A 22,585-nucleotide genomic window follows, 5' to 3' on the forward strand; every position below is an offset into this window, starting at 1 on the left:
TCGGTATAACCAATTGTACAGGGCTATTACAAATGATTGAAGCGATTTCATAAATTCACTGTAGCTCCATTCATTGACATATGGTCACGACACACTACAGATACGTAGAAAAACTCATAAAGTTTTGTTCGGCTGAAGCCGCACTTCAGGTTTCTGCCGCCACAGCGCTCGAGAGCGCAGTGAGACAAAATGGCGACAGGAGCCGAGAAAGCGTATGTCGTGCTTGAAATGCACTCACATCAGTCAGTCATAACAGTGCAACGACACTTCAGGACGAAGTTCAACAAAGATCCACCAACTGCTAACTCCATTCGGCGATGGCATGCTCAGTTTAAAGCTTCTGGATGCCTCTGTAAGGGGAAATCAACGGGTCGGCCTGCAGTGAGCGAAGAAACGGTTGAAAGCGTGCGGGCAAGTTTCACGCATAGTGATGTGAAAGATTCAGTGTTTAAACCTCCTCTACCAAGAAACGTGCCAGAACTGCGAGCTCGCATCAACAATGCTTTCGAAATGATTGATGGGGACATGCTGCGCCGAGTGTGGGAGGAACTTGATTATCGGCTTGATGTCTGCCGAATCACTAAAGGGGCACATATCGAACATTTGTGAATGCCTAAAAAAACTTTTTGAGTTTTTGTATGTGTGTGCAAAGCATTGTGAAAATATCTCAAATAATAAAGTTATTGTAGAGCTGTGAAATCGCTTCAATCACTTGTAATAACCCTGTATTTACCGGCAATGTTTATAAAAACACTGCAGATGACAGAACGCTGCAGCAATGCTAGGGCTCCACGTGGTAACATTTCACATTGCATTGAACTGAAGACAAGCAACTTCTTTGATCAATTCTACAGCGAGGCCCTAGATTTGATCAAATATTTGACGACATTTGACAAAGTTCCCTATTACACCATCAAATTTATTTGACAAACATATTGGACAAAGAAATTTGATAGTGTAATACCGGCCTTAGTACGCTCCACACAGAACAGTTCTCACGGTGCACACACTGCGACAGACAGGATTATGACGCCAGCAGCCTACTACACAATGGCCAGGGCTGGTGACTTCATTCCCAGCCTCCAATACACCTTTACCTAACGGAATAAAACTTACTGCAAAGCTATGCAGCCATGTAAATAGCTGCGACGTTACAGTACAACTGAGTTTTCCTAGTCTGTCGAAGAAGCAGTATCATAAAAAGTTGTAGAAGGAGTCAATACATATGGCAAAGTGTCATGAATACCAAGCTCATGGAAACAGTTTTTCACTTCGCATTTCAATGCAGTAAAAACTAGACTTTATTGTGCACAGACTAGTAAATGATACAGTTCACAGTGATCAATGGTTTATGCAAGGTGGAGCAACACAGGGGTGTCTGGTTAGCGGCACGGGTTCTCCGTGGTGGTCGTGGTGGTGACCTCGGTGGTCGACTCGCAGCCGCAGGGGTCCGTCGTGTGGCCGCTGTCGCTGGTGGATCCAGTGGGCGCAGCTGTAGTCAGGCCGCCGGATCCAGACATAGCCTGTAACAAGGAGACAGGTCTGTGTCAGTCACTGGCCAGAGATGAACTTAATGCTCAGTCAGTCAGGTATGCTATTAGGAGATGGCGGGAGGAGCTGTTCTTGTGGGATCTGAAAAGTGAATATCTAAGGACATGGCGTGGAAATACAGTGTGTTGTTGGGGGCATTGATATACAGGTAGTACTCAAAAGATATCTACGCTTACAGTTGAGAAAGCATTTCATAAATTATACTGGAATACATTCGTTAAAATTCCGAAGTCAGCAAGGATAAAGTATTGAGAGTAGAAGGTTATTTGCAACTTGTACAGAAGTCAGACAGTAATTACAAGAGTCATATGACATGAAAGACAAGCAGTGCTTGAGATGGGATAGAGACAGGGCTGTAGCTTACCCGCATTTTATACAATCTGTCCACCGAGCAAGCAGTAAACGAAGCCAAAAAGGAATTCGGAAAGCGAATTGCAGTTCAGGGAGAGGAAGTAAAAACTGTCAGGTTTTCCGTCGATAATTTAATTCTGTCACGGGTTGCAAAGGACTTGCGACGGCAGTGGAATGGAATGAATAGTGAGTTGAAATGACGCTATAAGAAGCACGTCCACCAAAATAAAACAAGGGTAATTGAATGCAGTCGTGTTAAATCAGTCGATGTCCAGGGACTGAGATTAGGAAATCAGGCACTAAAAGCAATACATGAATTTTACTAGGTGGTCGAAAGGGAAAGGATGTAAAATTCAGACTAACTATAGCACGAAGATCATTTCTGGAGGCAAATGTAAGTGTAAGAGTTAGACAGTAGAAGCTTTACAAACATGGTGCTAGAGAATTTTATATGGACAGTTAGAGTAACTAATGAGTAGGTAGTAAATAGAATTGAAAAAAAAATTTGTGGAATAATTTGACTAATGGAACGAATCGGTTAATAGGAGACGCCTTGAGGTGTGGAGGAATGGACAGTCTACATCTACATCTACGTAATTACTCTGCTATTCACAATAAAGTGCCTGGCAGAGAGTTCAATGAACCAACTTCAAGCTGTCTCTCTACTGTTCTACTCTTGAACGGCGCGAGGGAAAAACGAGCACTTAAATTTTTCTGTACGAGCCCTGATTTCTTTTACTTTATGGTGATGATCATTTCTCCCTATGTAGGTGGGTGCCAACAGAACGTTTTCGCAATCGGAGGAGAAAACTGGTGACTGAAATTTCATGAGAAGATCCCGTTGTAACGAAAAACGCCTTTGTTATAATGAATGCCACTCCAATTTATGTATTATGTCTACGGAACTATCTCGCCTGTTTCGCGATAATACAAAACGAGCTTCCTTCTTCAAACTTTTTCAATGTCATCCGTCAGTCTCACCTGATGCGGATCCCACACCACACAGCAATACTCCAGAATAGGGCGGACAAGGGTGGTGTAAGCAGTCTGTTGCACCTTCTAAGTGTTCTGCCATTGAATCGCAGTCTTTGGTTTGCTCTACCCACAACATTAACTATGTGATCCTTCCAATTTAGGTTATTCCTAACTGTAATCCCTAAGTATTTAGCAGAATTTACAGCCTTCAGATTTGTTTGACTTATCGTGTAATTAATTTAGCTGATTTCTTTTATCACTCATGTGAATAACTTCACACATTTCCTTATTCATTGTCAACTGCCACTTTTCGCACCATACACATATCTTATCTAAATCATTTTGCAAGTCGTTTTGATCATCTGATGACTTTACAAGACGGTAAAAGACAGCGTCATCTGCAAACATTCTAAGACGGCTACTCAGATTGTCTCGTATGTCGTTAATATAGATCAGGAACAATAGAGGGCCTATAACACTTCCTTGGCAAACGCCGGATATTACTTCTTTTTCACTCGATGACTTTCCGTCTATTACGAACTGTGACCTTTCTGACAGGAAATGACGAATCCAGTCGCACAACTGAGTCGATACTCCGTAGGCACGCAGTTGGGTTAGAAGACGCTTGTGAGGAACGGTGTCGAAAGCCTTCTGGAAATCTAAAAATATGGAATCAATTTGACATCCGCTGTCGATAGCACTCATTACTTCATGAGTATAAAGAGCTACTTGCGTTTCGCAAGAACGATATTTTTTGAATCCGTGCTGACTGTGTGTTAATAAATCGTTTTTTTTGAGGTAATTCATAATGTTCGAACACAGTATATGTTCCAAAACCCTACTGCAAATCGACGTTAGGTGATATGGGCCTGTAATTCAGCGGATTACTCCTTTTTCCTTTTTGGATATTGGTGTGACTTGACCAATTTTCCAGTCTTTAAGTACGGATCTTTCTGTGAGTAAGCGGTTGTATGTAATAGCTAAATACGGAGCTATTGTATCAGCATACTCTGAAAGGAACCTGACTGGTATACAATCTCGACCCGAGACCTTAGCTTTATTAAACGATTTTAGCTGCTTTGTTACACCCAGAATATCGACCTCTATGTTTCCCATCTTGACAGTTGTTCTTGATTGTAATTCAGGAATGTTTGCTTCGTCTTCTTTGGAGGAGTTTCGGAAAACCGTGTTTAATAACTCTGCTTCAGTGGCACTGTCATCAGTGACTCCACCGTTGTTATCGCACAGTGGAGGAATTGATTGGTCTTGCCACTGGTGTGCTTCATGTATGACCAGAATCTCTTTGGGTTTTCTGCCAGATTCCGAGACAGAGTTTCGTTTTGGAAATTATTAAAAGCATCTCGCATAGAAGTACACGCTATATTTCGAACTTCAGCAAAACTTTGCAAATCTTGGGGATTTTTCGTTCTTTTAAATTTGGCACCCTTTTTTTCGTTGTTTCTGCAAACAGTAATCTGACCCGTTTTGTGTACCATGTGGGATCAGTACCATCACTTATTAATTTATGTGGTATATATCTCTCAATTGCCGTCTTGCAAAGATTGCAAAAGCGAGGGTAAAACTGCAGACGGCAACAAACCGACGAATACAGTAAGCAGCTCCAAACGTATGTAGTGTGTAGCACTTAGTCGAAGATGAAGAGGCTTGCACAGGATAGAGGAACCCAGAAAGCTGCATCAAACATGTCTTCAGAATCAAGACCGTAACAGAAAAAATCATAAAATTTTAATTACCACCTCTAAAAAATAAAAGTACGTAATTTATTTACTATTTCTCTTGGCACGTATGTGAAGTCCAGAAACATACAAAAATCCCCACGCTACAATACTACAAGTGGCCGTTACAAGAGCGAAACAAAATAGCGCGACCCACTGATAAAGTGGAGGACCATTCGTTTTCTGCATTTGAGATCAAATCTGCAAATGTGGTAATGCACAGTATCGATGGACAATCTTAAGGCACAGTGGATAGGTCGCGCAGATGCTTCCAGTGAGATCAGACAAGTATGAATGACAAGGAACGAAGTGGCAGACGATCTCTCTTTGAATAGACGGGAATCGCCAGACAATTATGGATCCTATTGACCGAAGACAGGCGTATCACAATGGAGGCGGTAGCGGAAAAAGCGTAAATCAGTCAGGGTATACTTTTCAACATACTGAACACGAAGTCAACCGGATGGGCTCCGTGACTGGCCACATCCACTCAGAAGCACCATCAAACCGAGAGGCATCAGCCGGATTATCCTAGGTGTGTCAAGCTAATCCAGGTGGCCTCTTGAGCCGCCTAATCACGGTCAACGACTGCTGGATGCAGCCCTGTGATCCAGAGACGTTTCAGCAAAGCAAGCGGTGTAAACGTGTGGATTCACCACAAAAAGTGAAACACAAACATGTTAGGACAAGGCGGCCGGCTCACGCCGCTTCTTTGGTCAATTAAAATTTGCCTCATCCCTCGTATTCTCCTGGCGTGACACCGAATGATATATTCCTCTACTCTCGGATGAAGATGCTACAGAGTGGTATGCGTTTCTAGAGTGACGACGAGGTGATTTCCGAAGATGAAACCTTTCCGTAGCAGCCGAAACGCAGGCTTCTACAACCAAAAAGTCTCCGGCAAGTCATACATCATTGTGAGCAACGACTCACTAGGTAGGGTGAATATGTACATGTATAGAAAGTCTCTCGCGATCATCAGTTTTCGGGGTCGCAGCTTGATATTTTTCAGGTGATGATTAAAAATTTATGACAACAGCTTATTAAACAGTAAATGAAAATAATGAAACGCGCCGTGAAACGGACCGAGTAGGAACTACTCACTGAGAAAGAACCTACTGATTCAGTAACAAATGAATCCAACGTCCTAGACAAAGTGACTTACTGCGGCGAGCGTGTATAACTGAAGGAAGACAAAGAGAGATAAAGGCTGAATGTTTCGTCGACATGTGGGCCATTAGAGACGGAGCGTAAGGCTGCGCCCTTCCAAAGGAGCTATGCCGGCATTAGCATGGAGTGATTTAGGGAAATCACCGAAAATCTAAATATTGACGCTCGGATCCAGGTTTGAACCAAAATGCTACCGAATGCAAGTCCAGTGTGCTAACCGTTGCGCCAAGCTCGGTGTATAGGACTGAAGGGTCTACGGGGCAGTAAATAAATGTCGCGTGACTAGGGCCTCCCATCGGGTAGACCGTTCGCCACTTTGGAGACTTGCGCGTCGATGGGGATGAAATGATTATGATTAGAACAACCCAACACCCAGTCCCTGAGCGGAGAAATTCTCTGACCCAGCCGGGAATCGAACCCGGGCCCTTAGGATTGACATTCTGTTGCGCTGACCACTCAGATACCGGAGACGGTCTACCGGGCAGCACGTCGCACTTACGTTCACGTGGATGGCAATGGTGCCCTCCTCGTCCGTGGTGAGGATCTCGAAGGTGGCCGTGCCGTCGCTGTTGACGGTGACGGTTTTGCCCGAGCAGCCCGTGTCCGTCGGCTCACCAGAGATGACATCACAGTAGTCTCCAGCAGGCAGGCACGTCTGAAAATTAGCAAAGACGGACACGCTTCAAGAAAAATTGTACAGTTTTCGTATAACCAAGTTGTTTGCTTATTATTTCAGTCTCAAAGCCCAACACTGGGAACAGCTCCCACGTAGAAGAGAGCTCAGTGGAATAGGCATAGTGATTCACAATGCAAACCGATTTAACGCATGGCACCACGAATGCAGAGATGTGACGTGTTTTGGAAGTTAACAGAAAAATCTTATCATCTTCCTTAGAGGGCACAAACTGCGAGATAAAAATACTATGAATTTCACTGGAAGAATTTATCCATACTTTAAAGCAACGCTGTAACAGAACCAGTGATATATTCCAGGTAATGTTGTCATCAACACCACAAAATTAATATCGGGAAATAAGTAGATGCAAACTATCGGCTGACTGATTGGTTTTACATTTATGAAGCATTCCGTTAACGGCGTGTGTTGGCTACTGTTCTTCGCAAGAGATATTTTCACGATGATAACTTGAACGAATTATCGTAATAAATACGATGCTGAACGTAGTTGCAGCAAAATAACGACGCCAGGTGCAAAGAGGATGTAAGATGTAGAATGGCATCAATAAGAAAAGCGTTCCTGAAAAAGAGAACTTTCTGGACGTCGAATATAAATTTAAATGTTAAGAAATCTCTTTTTGAAAATATTTGGCTCGTAGTGAAACGTGGACTATAAATCAAACAGAAAACACCACTGAATTGAACTATTTGAAATATAGTGTTACAAAAGAATACTGAAGATTACTGAGTAGATCAAGGAATTACTGAGGAAATACTGTATGAAAATAGAAAAAAAAGTGTCTTACTTGAGAGTTTAACTAAAAGAAGGGGTAGAGTGATAAGACACATCCTGGAATATGAAGTATCCGTTAATTTGTGATGGAGGGAATGGTGGATCAGGGAAAATATTGTAGAGGGGGACCATGCCTCGACTACTGTCGGCAGATTCAGCGGGATGTAGGTTGTTTTACTTACGAAGAGATTAAGAGACTTGTACAGCTTATAGCAGCTTGGAGTGGTGTATCACGCCAGTCTTCGATTCGAGGAGCACAACATGTCTTTTCAGGGCAGTAATTGTCCTGCGTAGAGTGTTTTATTTTCTTATTAATCAGCTAGGATCATCTAACAATCTCAATTCTTCCTCTTTCCTAGCTGTTTTCTATTTTTCCAGTGCTTCTTGATATTTTCCTCATGTTGTCTTTTCCTCTCTTCTGCCTATGTTGTTCCAGATTTCTTATTTCTTCTGTCCTGAAAGCCTTCCAAATTTAATATTTCATTCTTAAAAATGTTTATGTCTAGCGTTTCCGATTCGTTTATACTCTTTCTTTCTAGATCTTTCCTTATTTCTGTAATAGATGCTATTGTCTATTTCTTTTTCCAGAACTACTGGAATATTTGTTTCCTGAGCCTGTTCTAATTAACTTTTGAAATAAATACTTTATTTAGTGGTCTTTCGCTATTAGAGAATTTCGCCCCCTAGAGGACTTCGTAGCTTGAATATGCCTAAGGGTGTTACATTGCTAATACCAAAAAGTTGAGAAATAAAGTATTTATTATTTCAAAAACGGAAGAGACTAATCAAGAGAATGATTTCCCTGAAGAAATTTGTAGCGGTTGTGGACCCATATATACAAAAGGGTAACGACATGTGCTTGTGATATCTGCGTTCATTATCCCATGAGAGACTTTCATTTGTTACTCCGATCTAAAGCACCAAAGATTGTGTTTTAAACAGATGAGTACACACAAGTACGAACCACAACGTTCATTGAATTCATTGTCACGTAGTTCATAGTCAGAGCCACACATAATAGTCCTGAAATTTTGTGAGGGATGGTGATGCGACAATTCCTTTTCAACGCGCCGACCATGCATCAAGGATGAGTTACTAACCGTCAGCGTCTCCTGAAGGTCCACGTTGTCGTCGTTGATGACGATGAATCCCTTGTCTTCGCGGCAGAAAGCTATCTGGTTGTTGTCGTTGTCCCACCAGTTGGTGGCGTTCGTTCCTGAAACACCAAAGGCCGTAGCGCTCTGCTCAGTCTCTCGTACAGCACAACGTAGGGCTCCGCCAGTGACAGCTCATAAATAAAAGCAGAAGATCCTTAGTAAGAATTACTAGTACGACGAGTTGTAAATCGTTTTGCAGTGTTTGTAGCTAAAAACAGCCGGAAGAACTAGAAGAGTGTCTGACATCCAAGACGCGAACATGAGTACTGCAAGGCGGGAGTAAGTTACTTTAATGTGATAGTTTCACACATAAAAGAGAACTAACCCTCGGTGGCGATCCTGAAGGTGAGCATATTGTAGATGGGTCGCCAGCGGTGCTCGCACACCCAGTTTTCGTCACACGAGCCGTCCTCGTTGAAAGTGGGCGAGATGGTGTTCTGGTTTTCGTCCATGGGTGGTCCAGCTTCGGTGTCCGTGAAGGCAAAGCTGGACATGAGACGAGGTGCGCCGAAGGGCCACGCCAGCATAAAGGCGACCGCCATCTATAAAGAACCAGACATTTACATGACGATGATGATGATGATGATGATGATGATGATGATGATGATGATGAGGTCCCATACTCCGAGGAGAGTAAGGCACGATGCGGGAGACTCGCACCGCCGACTAGGCAAGGTCCTAGCGGAGGTGGTTTGCCATTGCCTTCCTGCGACCGTAATGGGGGTGAATGATGATGATGATGAAGACGACACAGCAACACCCAGTCATCTCGAGGCAGGGAAAATCTCTGACCCCGCCAGGAATCGTACTCGTCTACAAATATTAGGTTGATGCATAAGTTAGTAGTGTTTTTATTTTGCATGTTGGTATTCCGGTTGCTATGGACCCGCCAGGGTAGCAGAGAGCGTTAACGACGAGGGCCGATGTGCCGGCCAGCCTGGATGTGGTTTTTAGGCCGTTTTCCACATCCCGCTAGGCGAATACTGGGCTGGTCCCCATGTTCCGCCTCAGTTACACGGCTCGCAGACATCTGAACACTTTCGCGCTATTCCATGGATTACACACGACGCAGACAGTTGGGGGTACACTAATTCCGTCCCGGGGGGTACGGGGTGGCGGCAGCAAGGGCATCTGGCCACCCCTTAAACATTAACATGCCAAATGCGATTAACGATGGCTGATCCTGCGTAACTGCGTGACAAGGCTCAAGCGATAGAATAGAATTCCGGTTGCTATGTTTTTTTTTTGTGGATTGACATTTTTTATTTGTAGTTCACTGTTGCTATCTAAGTTTACATATAGTCTGGCTGGCTCTGAGCACTATGGGACTCAACTGCTGTGGCCATAAGTCCCCTAGAACTTAGAACTACTTAAACCTAACTAACCTAAGGACAGCACACAACACCCAGCCATCACGAGGCAGAGAAAATCCCTGACCCCGCCGGGAATCGAACCCGGGAACCCGGGCGTGGGAAGCGAGAACGCTACCGCACGACCACGAGATGCGGGCTTACATATAGTCTCCGCCATGGACGGGGGACATCGGCTGGTTACGTAACTGTCAATGTCAATTAAATTCACCAACAGCTGTGTAGCTTAAAATGCTATTTTATTTTGTTTTGAAGGCTACCAGTTTCAGCATTTCATTATGCCATCTTCAGGCCGCATACGCATCTCTCCAATTAAACTAAAATGTCGTATGGAGTCATATAGAGTCATATAGTTGATGGACTAAAAAGAGCAGTTATAGTAGGAAATAAAACCATGTACAAATCGTGTACTGTACTTATATCGAAGAGATTCGGACTGGACGGTGTTGATCAACAGTTACCTCTCCCTGGAGTAGACGCTACATAGAATACATTTTGCGTTTGTTGTTCCGTTCGCTACGGCTTTGCATCTATCGCTAACGAAACACAGAAACAGGAATCACGTTACAGCCGCAAGAATAAAGTTTCTAGTCAGTGTGTTGTCCCACGTTCCGAATCGTCTAATGAAAAAATATGATTACTTAAATGTGTACCTTTTACTGAACTGTGAGGTTGTGTTTGTCTCAACAGATCAATAAACAGGCCATGCAGTGGTGAGAATTACGCAAAAACTAAGCACTATTGTAACGAATGAATTCACGACATCCAGAGATTTATGGCTCTATATAACATTTACGTTTATTTCGAGACGGGGCATAATGAAATGCTGAAACTGGTAGCCTTCAAAATAAAATAAAGTAAAATCTTAAGCTACACGGCTGTTTGTGAATTTCATTGACATTGACAATAAGTTTGCATTGAAACGTCCCCTTTGAAAAATTATGAATGACTGTGCTGGTAAACTTCTACGTTATTTGATACTCAAACAGCTGAGCAAAACTCAACGTACTCAAACAGTTTTCTCTTTACTTATTCTGATCACCACTAAACTGACACACATTATTTTTTGTGCAACGCAATCTGACTTTCAATAATTCCTACAAAAGAATGGCCCTAAGTAACACAATAACCTATACCTTTCATGAATCACTTACCTCACAAACATCTACGTTACTCGCACTACTGCAATACAGTGATGGCCAATACTGACAGCTAAATAAAAGATTCAAACTACTGAAGGCACTAACTACTGGTAGGCATAGTTAGCAAATGAAAGATTTTGATAGAGAACAAACAATGTATTTACCTTAATAATGTTAAAAAGTCATCATATATACATCTATCAATTCGTGACATCCATCTTTACAAATTTCCTTTTTCTGGCGGACACACGTCCAGATCGTCCGCTTATAGTAACCTCTCAAAACTCCGCCATCTCTCTCTCCACATCCATCACCGCTGGCGGCTCACCTCCAACTGCCCAACGCTACGTGCTGTTCACATCCATATGCTGTGTATATCTGCTGGATATAGTAAGTGGATAATTTCCCCATCTCCAAAAAAAAAAATTATTATGTGTCATGTACTATTTTGTGTAATGTAATATTTTGGATACACACCTTTTATTAACCTGACACGTTCCATATCATTACGAAGTGTCGTATTCATGATCTATGGAACAAGTACTAATCTAATCTAATCTGCCCAACACTACACTAGTGAATATTTCAAGAATGAGTACAACCAGCCACAGACTGTACACAGCACAGTCAGTGATTTTCATACAGAGCGCTACGTGGCGTTACCAACATAAAAACCTAAAAACCTAAACAGCCTACTTATACATATTGTTTTATGATTTGGAGATAGAGAGTGGAGCTGTGGATGCTAGAGAATGGAGTGCCAAATGGAGACATCGGAACGTTTCTAACGTATTCTTCCGTATGAGTTCATTAGAAGGGTGATAGCAACAAAGGCAGCCACAAATATTTGCACATGTATGGCAATAACGCCTTTGTGCAGAGCTTGGGAAGAAAGTAGTTCCTCGTTTTAAGGAGAATCGTTTCGACGTTAATTACTCCCCACGTTCAGGAAGACATTCGAGGCTTGATGAACATCGCTTAAATGTACAGGGTTATTACAAATGATTGAAGCGATTTCACAGCTCTACAATAACTTTATGATTTGAGATATTTTCACAATGCTTTGCACACACATACAAAAACTCATAAAGTTTTTTTAGGCATTCACAAATGTTCGATATGTGCCCCTTTAGTGATTCGGCAGACATCAAGCCGATAATCAAGTTCCTCTCACACTCGGCGCAGCATGTCCCCATCAATGGGTTCGAAAGCATCGTTGATGCGAGCTCGCAGTTCTGGCACGTTCCTTGGTAGAGGAGGTTTAAACACTGAATCTTTCACATAACCCCACAGAAAGAAATCGCATGGGGTTAAGTCGGGAGAGCGTGGAGGCCATGATATGAATTGCTGATCATGATCTCCACCACGACCGACCCATCGGTTTTCCAATCTCCTGTTTAAGAAATGCCGAACATCATGATGGAAGTGCGGTGGAGGACCATGCTGTTGAAAGATGAAGTCGGCGCTGTCGGTCTCCAGTTGCGGCATGAGCCAATTTTCCAGCATGTACAGATACACGTGTCCTGTAACGTTTTTTTCGCAGAAGAAAAAGGGGCCGTAAACTTTAAACCGTGAGATTGCACGAAACACGTTTACTTTTGGTGAATTGCGAATTTGCTGCACGAATGCGTGAGGATTCTCTACCGGCCAGATTCGCACATTGTGTCTGTTCACTTCACCACTAAGAAAAAATGTTGCTTCGTCACTGAAAACAAGTTTCGCACTGAACGCATCCTCTTCCATGAGGTGTTGCAACCGCGCCGAAAATTCAAAGCGTTTGACTTTGTCATCGGGTGTCAGGGCTTGTAGCAATTGTAAACGGTAAGGCTTCTGCTTTAGCCTTTTCCGTAAGATTTTCCAAACCGTCGGCTGTGGTACGTTTAGCTCCCTGCTTGCTTTATTCGTCGACTTCCGCGGGCTACGCGTGAAACTTGCCCGCACGCGTTCAACCGTTTCTTCGTTCACTGCAGGCCGACCCGTTGATTTCCCCTTTCAGAGGGATCCAGAAGCTTTAAACTGCGCATACCATCGCCGAATGGAGTTAGCAGTTGGTGGATCTTTGTTGAACTTCGTCCTGAAGTGTCGTTGCACTGTTATGACTGACTGATGTGAGTGCATTTCAAGCACGACATACGCTTTCTCGGCTCCTGTCGCCATTTTGTCTCACTGCGCTCTCGAGCGCTCTGGCGGCAGAAACCTGAAGTGCGGCTTCAGACGAACAAAACTTTGAGTTTTTCTACGTATCTGTAGTGTGTCGTGACCATATGTCAATGAATGGAGCTACAGTGAATTTATGAAATCGCTTCAATCATTTGTAATAGCCCTGTATTTATCCGCAATAATCCACATCAGTGAACTGTATATCTGGCAGTTGTGACGAGCGGTGATCATGCCATCATCGTTCGACATTTACATGTAGTGGGGAAGGTTCAAGAATCTGGTGTACGGCTACCGAATGCTCTAAGCCAAAATCACAAAAATCAGCGGATGGCCTGTGTGCGTCTCTGCTTAGTCATCATCAATCAGCTCACGAACAACGCCGACCACTCCAATGCGGTATCGTTACTACTGACGAGAAACGGTGTCTCCATGTTAACATTAGGAAAAGAAAGGAGTTGTTTCGCCCGAACAAAGCAGTATCTCTCCCTAAAAAAGACCTGCGCGCATCCACAAAAGATGATGTTATGCATCTGGTGGAAAAGTCACGGTATGGTGTACTATGAATTGCTTCACCGAGGTGTTACCACCAGTCCTGACATTTATTGTCAACAATTGAGGCGTCTTGCAGGCGCAGTCCGAGAACAGCGAACAGGAAGACTGCGTTAGTGATGGCACTCCACGATAACGCCCGCCCTCATTCAGATACACTGACAAAAAACACTATACACGAGTTCGTTTTGGAAGTTATTCCGCACCCATCTTATTCACCTGATCTTGCGCTTTCAGATTTTAACCGTTTCCCATCTCTATCGAACAACCTTCAAGGAACTTCCTTTCCGGATGAAAATGCGTTCCGAACATGTCTCGGCGAGTTCGTCGATTCAAAACCACGTGATATCTGCAGCCGCGGAATCGGAAAGTTACCGCAGCGTTGGTAAAGTGTTTAAATTGTGAAGGAGAATATATTATTGATGACAAAAGTCTCTGTTATGTGCACTTATGGAAAAGCGCTACGAACTTATCTAAGAACCCAGGACATCTACCTCTGCAGATACACCTACATCTACATCTACATGTGCATTGATATCAACATCTACATCTCCGTTTACGTATAGCGTCCACAAGATATCTTGATGCGCGTGGATGAGGATACTTCATCTACCACACCCATTTCCCGCTTACCCCGTTCCATTCGTTAATGATGTGCGGTGACAACGGTTGTCGCTAACAATATGCTTGACGTCCAATTTTTCTTATTTTTACAATGCTGTTCAGATCGAGTTATGCATGAGGAAGGAATCAGTACGTTGTTTCACACATCTTGTAACTCACGTTCTTGGAGTTTGAACAGTAAACATTTCCGGATGAAGCTACTTCTTCTACCACACTCATTTCCCGCCTATCCCGTTCCATTCGTCAATCATGCACAGTGACAACGATTGTCGCTAACAATATGCTTGAAATTCAATTTTTTCTTATTTTTACAATCCTGATCAGTTCGAGTTATACACGAGGAAGGAATCAGTACGTTGTTTCACACATCTTGTAACTCGCGTTTTTGTAATTCCGTGACGCCTGACTCCTCATTGCCACAGGAATGGGAAAGGCGTAACTGTGAAGGTCTCGTCCTAGCTAAACAAGCCCGCAATGAAATCTGCTGTTACCAGAGGTCAATCTAGCTCATGGTAGACTTCAGATTCGCGGGTCCCTTCCGCCCGCCCCCCGCTATGCTGAAATCACACCATTAGCTTTTGCTTAATTCTCACCACTCCGTGGCCTGTTTATTGATCTGTTGAGACAAACATAACTTTACAATTAAGTAAAAGGTACACATTTCAATAATATTATATTTTCATTACACGATTCGGAACATGGGACAACACACTGACTAGAATCTTTATTCTTGCGGCAGTAACGCGATTCCTGTTTCTGTTTCTCGATATCGATCGATGCAAAGCCGTAGCGAACTGAACAACAAACGCAAAATGTATTCCATGTAGCGTCTATTCCAGGGAGAGGCAACTGTTGCTCAACGCCGTCCAGTCCGAATCTCTTCGTGATATTTACGGTACACGATTAAATTATACATGGTTGTATTTTCTAGTATAACTGCTCTTTTTAGCCCATCAACTATCTTTTCCTTTATTTTCTAGAATGAAACAGAAAAATGTAGTTAGCAGTTCAAAGGAGAGTCACTGAACAAAAAACGTGAGAGGACCAAGTACTTTATGTTGACCAACGTGTGCCAGAACCAAGAACAATATTGGAAGTGTCCAGACAAACTATCTACCATTGCTGATTAATTGTACGAAAGTACACATCGAAGTAATGTCCTCATGGTGGCAGCTCGGCGTAAGTGTAGCTACAAAAAAGATGAGCGTTAATACGACAAGCGAGTCACGACCATGAATATTAGCGCAAATAATGCTTATGTTTTAGTTTCTCTGTAAATTAGATGGTAAGTTCGTTTCGCTTGTGTTTGGGAGAGTGAGAAAGCGGGATCGCAGTGTGTACGCCAAAAATAAAGCTTGAAGATCCAAACATATGTTATTTAACAACTATACTGTTGACATGTGGAATAATTTGGTGTACTGCCGGATGTTTGTGTCGCTCTGGACAATATTTCGGCCACGTAACTCTTTGCCTTCTTCGGGTAGTACCTGAAGAAGGCAACGAGTGACGTGGCCCCAATATTGTCCAGAGCGACACAAACATCCGGCAGTAGACCCGATTATTCCATATGTCAAGATCTCGCCGGGAAAGCCTGAAGACTTACAACTATACTGTTCTTTGGTTGACTGTAAATCGCCATTTTGGTCGAAGAATGACTAATGCGTAAGGCCAATATGTCAGCTAATATCAACCACGAACCTTGTACTGGCGCGGCACCTTGTAGGTCAGAATCTGGTCACCTCCAGCTCCGTGTCCTCTCTGGTTGTCGTGGTTGTCCACGAAGACGACGACGTTCTCGTCGGACTCCATAGCCCAGGCTTCACCTGCAGGGAAATTTTATCGTTATTAGCTGTAAGGGATCCTCTACGCTTGTTCTGTTCTCATCATGTGTTGTCGGGTTTACAAAAAAAAAGGTGTGATTAATGATATTCTTATAAAATGCATTTAGTCTTTTGCTTTCGTGTGCAAAGAGGAATACGTGTCGTGGTTGTCTAACATGCAAACACCCTACGTGTGGATGTCCGTACGAGAAACGCGACACTTTTAAATTCACACCGCAAGTTTGGAATGTTTGCCTTTCTGTTTTATCTATAGTTGAACTGCACGCTAATCTTACCAGAAATTGGAGCTTTTTTAAAGCTGAATGGTAAGTTAGCTGAAATGAGTGGATTTCGTGGTATGAATACTGACCTGCCTATTTCTTTTCCGCGAAATATTGCCGCACCTGTAACATTGTTTAGAAACTTTTTTGCCTGGGTATACAGGGAACACTGAGAGAATTTAGGAATTCTGTCGGGAAGTTTAGGATTTTGTCTTGGTTTATCACTGCAGCAATAGATTTTAATGTTTTTCTCCACCGGTACCTTATACCACACTCAGTGATATGTTTGTTGAACTACGCCATTTTTTGTTGCTAAAATTGGTCCCTCGTACAATCATCATCTGTTTACGAAGCTTCTCTCTACAAGGGAATACACCCTTTCGATGAGTTGTTCCTCTGTCTTTGCTACGCTGTACTACTCGTTAAGATATATGCTGTTACGAAATTGCATAGCATAACAGTCGAGGATATTCTAGAATATACGACAAACTTTAGCAAATTCTCGAGAATATCATAGAACAATCTCATATTTTATTCATTGAAAATGTAATGATGCGAAAGAGACAATTCATGTCCTGGTGATGGTGGCCACTGCAGACTCTGTTATCTTCACAACAGCTGGGACTGTACAACCACAGTGGTGCACAACCGGGAACCAGACTCAAAAATCAAGTCCTACAGTCCTCTGTCAAATTATTTTCAGTGTTCCGTATAACACACCTCATTATCTTCTACTTCCTCTTCCATTCGAATAGTATTGCATTCAAGTTACCTTTCCTTGCAGCGTACAATCATGTCCGAATAATTATAGAAATTTGAGCTCGTAGTGAACAATTGTTCGTCGGACAAGAAACTGTGAAACTATAAGGGGCTGAGGAGGTAAGGAAGAAGATGCGGGAGGGTTAACTGTAGTAAAACGTAGGAAGTATATTCTGGCACACACCGTTAGTTAGTTTGTGAAGTATTGACGGAGACATCGTTGCAGTGTCAACAGACCTCTGCACAACCTAGTAGTGCGGTGGCATGAACTCTGCATCCAGCGTGGCTGTAAGCCAATACTCCTATCGCAGCCAGATGGGGTGTCACATACACTCCTGGAAATGGAAAAAAGAACACATTGACACCGGTGTGTCAGACCCACCATACTTGCTCCGGACACTGCGAGAGGGCTGTACAAGCAATGATCACACGCACGGCACAGCGGACACACCAGGAACCGCGGTGTTGGCCGTCGAATGGCGCTAGCTGCGCAGCGTTTGTGCACCGCCGCCGTCAGTGTCAGCCAGTTTGCCGTGGCATACGGAGCTCCATCGCAGTCTTTAACACTGGTAGCATGCCGCGACAGCGTGGACGTGAACCGTATGTGCAGTTGACGGACTTTGAGCGAGGGCGTATAGTGGGCATGCGGGAGGCCGGGTGGACGTACCGCCGAATTGCTCAACACGTGGGGCGTGAGGTCTCCACAGTACATCGATGTTGTCGCCAGTGGTCGGCGGAAGGTGCACGTGCCCGTCGACCTGGGACCGGACCGCAGCGACGCACGGATGCACGCCAAGACCGTAGGATCCTACGCAGTGCCGTAGGGGACCGCACCGCCACTTCCCAGCAAATTAGGGACACTGTTGCTCCTGGGGTATCGGCGAGGACCATTCGCAACCGTCTCCATGAAGCTGGGCTACGGTCCCGCACACCGTTAGGCCGTCTTCCGCTCACGCCCCAACATCGTGCAGCCCGCCTCCAGTGGTGTCGCGACAGGCGTGAATGGAGGGACGAATGGAGACGTGTCGTCTTCAGCGATGAGAGTCGCTTCTGCCTTGGTGCCAATGATGGTCGTATGCGTGTTTGGCGCCGTGCAGGTGAGCGCCACAATCAGGACTGCATACGACCGAGGCACACAGGGCCAACACCCGGCATCATGGTGTGGGGAGCGATCTCCTACACTGGCCGTACACCACTGGTGATCGTCGAGGGGACACTGAATAGTGCACGGTACATCCAAACCGTCATCGAACCCATCGTTCTACCATTCCTAGACCGGCAAGGGAACTTGCTGTTCCAACAGGACAATGCACGTCCGCGTGTATCCCGTGCCACCCAACGTGCTCTAGAAGGTGTAAGTCAACTACCCTGGCCAGCAAGATCTCCGGATCTGTCCCCCATTGAGCATGTTTGGGACTGGATGAAGCGTCGTCTCACGCGGTCTGCACGTCCAGCACGAACGCTGGTCCAACTGAGGCGCCAGGTGGAAATGGCATGGCAAGCCGTTCCACAGGACTACATCCAGCATCTCTACGATCGTCTCCATGGGAGAATAGCAGCCTGCATTGCTGCGAAAGGTGGATATACACTGTACTAGTGCCGACATTGTGCATGCTCTGATGCCTGTGTCTATGTGCCTGTGGTTCTGTCAGTGTGATTATGTGATGTATCTGACCCCAGGAATGTGTCAATAAAGTTTCCCCTTCCTGGGACAATGAATTCACGGTGTTCATATTTCAATTTCCAGGAGTGTACATTATACTGCATAACATCAAGACGAAGCCAAATATCAAGTTTTCATTCTGTCGTTTACTTGACTACTCTGATAGAACTGATTCAGCTCTCACGGGCTCATGAAGGTGTTCTCAGGTGCTGTAAAGTCATAGAGGAAGTAGTTCTGTGAATGAGTAAGGCACTTACCGAAGTTGTAGAACCACTTGAGCGGGTTGTTCTGGCGGAATCCTCTGCCGATCTCTGAGCTGTAGCGGAACTCGATGACACGGCCCATGTCTGTGTACTCCGACTCGGACACTGCCTCGTTACCTGTTAGCAGAGAAAGTGGATTGGCAAAGGCACGCTGTAAAGTAGCACTTTTTCGTGCACATTTTTCACTCGTAGAATTAGCGACTCTGTTCACAAGCTGTGTGTTTTTGTCCCATAAAACAAAGCAGATTGTTTTATGAGCACCAAATTGAATTCTTTTTTTTCCCCTTTATCGTAATTTCCATTCCCCATCAGGGGCGGGCCGGCAGCAGCATAAGCGCTGCTCTTCATCCGAGAGACATAAATAGACAGGAAGACATGTAAAACCATACAAAGAAGAAAACATGGCGGAATACGGAAACAACAAGGGGCGGAACAGAAGAAAAGAAAGCATACAAAGCGGTGACTGTAAACCGGAGATAAAAATATAAAAAAAAAGTATGTTACACAAAAAACACACACTAGTTTAAAAGGCACCAGGCAAATTACGGCCGGAGCATAAAAGTCGTAGAACGATGGAAACAGCCACTTGATGCACTGTGTAGCATCGAGTAGTCATGGACGAAAAACAGGTCGAGCACACAATTAAAACCACGTCACTAGAGGACACTGAAAAAATACTAACGCATCACACTGATAACTAATAAAAACCTGGTAGGATCTGCCGGGGTGGGGGGGGGGGAGGGGTGAGACAAGGGAAAAGGGAGTAGGGGAAAAAGATGCCAGGAGGAGGGGAGAGAAAGGGGGATGAGATGGGGGGAGCGCTGATTGAGGGCCGAGGAGGGTCCAAATTGAAATCAAAATTTAAGTAAAATGTTTTTAAACTATTGAGAAAGGAGGAAGTAGATGTTAAATATTGTTTTTTTTGTGTTTTAATGGCGCAAAAAATGTTTGGTGTACACTCTGGAGAAAGAAACGCGCAGAAAAAGTATAGACTGTCTAATTGTGAGCAGTAGCAGCGACGAGTGCCATCTGGCTTTGAAAGTTAGAAAACCACTGACAGCAGACGTGAATGCCATCTGTGAGTGAGTGGCATGAACTCGGAACAGGAGCAGCGAGATTTAAATGTGAGAAGGCATATAAAGACTGTAATTTCTTTGTTTACGTCAGAATAGGATTAATATAGATTTTTTGTGAACAACTGAGGAGAAGGAGTGAGAGATATCGGAGGATATGGACATCGAAAAAGATTTGTTCGGAGGTTAAAACTAAAGTGACGCTGAAAATTGTTTCGAGGTGATATAAATGAGAGTTGAAAAAATGGTTCAAATGGCTCTGACCACTATGGGACTTAACATCTATGGTCATCAGTCCCCTAGAACGTAGAACTACTTAAACCTAACAAACCTAAGGACATCACACACACCCATGCCCGAGGCAGGATTCGAACCTGCGACCGTAGCGGTCACTCGGTTACAGACTGAAGCGCCTAGAACCGCTCGGCCACAACGGCCGGCAAATGAGAATTGAAATTCATTCCAGACTGCAATACAGAGTAACTTACCGAAAGCACTTATGTTTTTCTTTTTACAGATTGTATCCTGCTGTCTCTTCTTAAAATCCTACTTTAGTTACAGCTTTGAAGGAGAAAATAATTTCTGGAGTTTGCTGTCGTTGTAAGTAATTAATTCTTTAATCGGAGAGCCATATTCCACTGAAGTGGGATCGAATACGACTTTCTTTTCAGAGAGCGACGTAGCTCGACGTCTTACCTTCAAGTAAGTAAAAATGAAAATTCCGTTTCACGACAGCCGGCCGGAGTTGCCGAGCGGTTCTAGGCCCTACAGTCTGGAACCGCGTGACCGCTACGGTCGTAGGTTCGGATCCTGCCTCCGGCACAGATGTGTGTGATGTCCTTAGGTCAGTTAGGTTTAAGTAGTTCTAAGTTCTAGGGGACTGATGACCTCAGCAGTTAAGTCCCATAGTGCTCAGAGCCATTTGAACCCGTTTCACGATATAAGACGGAATGAGCAAGTTATATTGTCGCAGTTGCCCTCTGGTCTTGTTATGAGATTCCGGAAGAGAGAATGTGTGCTAGCCGGATGGTTTCTATTAGACACACAGCCGGACGCTCTTTTTATATGTGTAGTATTCTTCACGGAAGATGCAATTAGATGTTTCAAAAAACGAGCATACATTTGTCTGTAACGTGTGCACTGCAGCCTGTTTCGCTCTAACACCTCCACAGTAATATTAATATAAAAGAAAAGTGAAACTGTCGTTCTCACGAAACGTGGATCTGGGCCGGTATCCTGGTGACCGAATTTTTCAAATACACTGAAGAGCCAACGAAACCCGTACACCTGCCTAATATCGTGTAGGGCACCCGCGACCACGCAGAAGTGCCGCAACACTTTGTGGCATGGACTTGACTAATGTCTGAATTAGTGCTGGAGGGAACTGACACCGTGAATACTGCAAGGCTGTCCATAAATCCGTAAGAGTACGAGTGGGTGGAGAACTCTTGTGAACAACACGTTGCAAGGCATCCCACATGTGCTCAATAATGTTCATGTGTGGGGAGTTTGGTGGCCAGCGTAGGTGTTTAAATCAGAAGACTATTCCTAGAGCCATCCTGTACTTGTGGGGTATTGCATTGTCCTGCTGGAAGTCCGTCGGACTGCACAATATACATGTATGGATGCAGGATGCTTACGCACGTGTCACCTGTCGGAATCGTATATAGACGCGTCATGGGTCCCATATCACTCCAACAGCAGGCGCCCCACACCATTACAGAGCCTCCATCAGCTTGAACAGTCCCCTGCTGACATGCAGTGTCCATGGATTCATGAGGTTGTCTCCATACCCGTACACGTCCATCCGCTCGATACGATATGAAAAGACACTCGTCCGATCAGGCAACATGTTTTCAGTTATCAACAGTCCAATGTCGGTGTTGACGGACCCAGGCGAGGCGTAGAGGTTTGTACCGTGCAGTCATCAAAGGTACACGAGTGGACTCTCGGCTCCGAAAGCCCATGTCAATGATGTTTCGTTGAATGGTTCGCACGCTGACGCTTTTTGATGGCCCAGCACTGAAATCTGCAGCAATTTGCGGAAGGGTTGCTCTTCTGTCACGTTGAACGATTCCCTTCAGTCGTCGTTGTTCCCGTCGTTGCAGGATCTTTTCCCGGTCGCAGCAATGTCGGAAATTTGATGTTCTACCGAATTCCTGATATTCACGGTACACTCGTGCAACGGTCGTAGGGGAAATTCCCCACTTTATCGCTACCTCGGAGATGCTGTGTCCCATCGCTCGTGCGCCGTCTATAACACCGCGTTCAAACTCACTTAAATCTTGATAACCTGCCATTGTAACAGCAGTAACCGAGCTAACAACTGTGCCAGACACTTGATGTCTTACATAGGCATTGCCAACCGCAGCGCCATATTCTTCCTGTTTGCGTATCCCTGTATTTGAATACGCATGCGTAAACCAGTTCCTGTAGCGCTTCGGTGTATTTTGCTGCATACACTAATCCTTTC

The 22,585-nt window shown here is 44.3% G+C and overlaps 1 protein-coding gene across 1 annotated transcript in view; it reads right to left on the minus strand.

Annotated features, from left to right (window-relative positions):
• Nucleotides 1-1,277: 1,277 nt before the first annotated feature.
• The window catches only part of LOC126473748 (alpha-amylase 1-like), an 82,323-nt gene continuing 61,015 nt past the window's right edge, over nt 1,278-22,585 (minus strand). The window contains exons 6-11 of the mRNA XM_050100998.1: nt 19,034-19,156; nt 15,952-16,076; nt 8,734-8,950; nt 8,352-8,467; nt 6,283-6,438; nt 1,278-1,523 (exon numbers count right to left, since the gene is read on the minus strand). Coding sequence (XP_049956955.1) covers nt 1,383-1,523; nt 6,283-6,438; nt 8,352-8,467; nt 8,734-8,950; nt 15,952-16,076; nt 19,034-19,156 — 878 coding nt within the window. The 3' untranslated portion in view covers nt 1,278-1,382. The remainder of the gene's footprint in view (nt 1,524-6,282; nt 6,439-8,351; nt 8,468-8,733; nt 8,951-15,951; nt 16,077-19,033; nt 19,157-22,585) is intronic.

Source organism: Schistocerca serialis, chromosome 4, assembly GCF_023864345.2.
Source record: "Schistocerca serialis cubense isolate TAMUIC-IGC-003099 chromosome 4, iqSchSeri2.2, whole genome shotgun sequence".
Lineage (NCBI taxonomy): Eukaryota > Metazoa > Arthropoda > Insecta > Orthoptera > Acrididae > Schistocerca > Schistocerca serialis.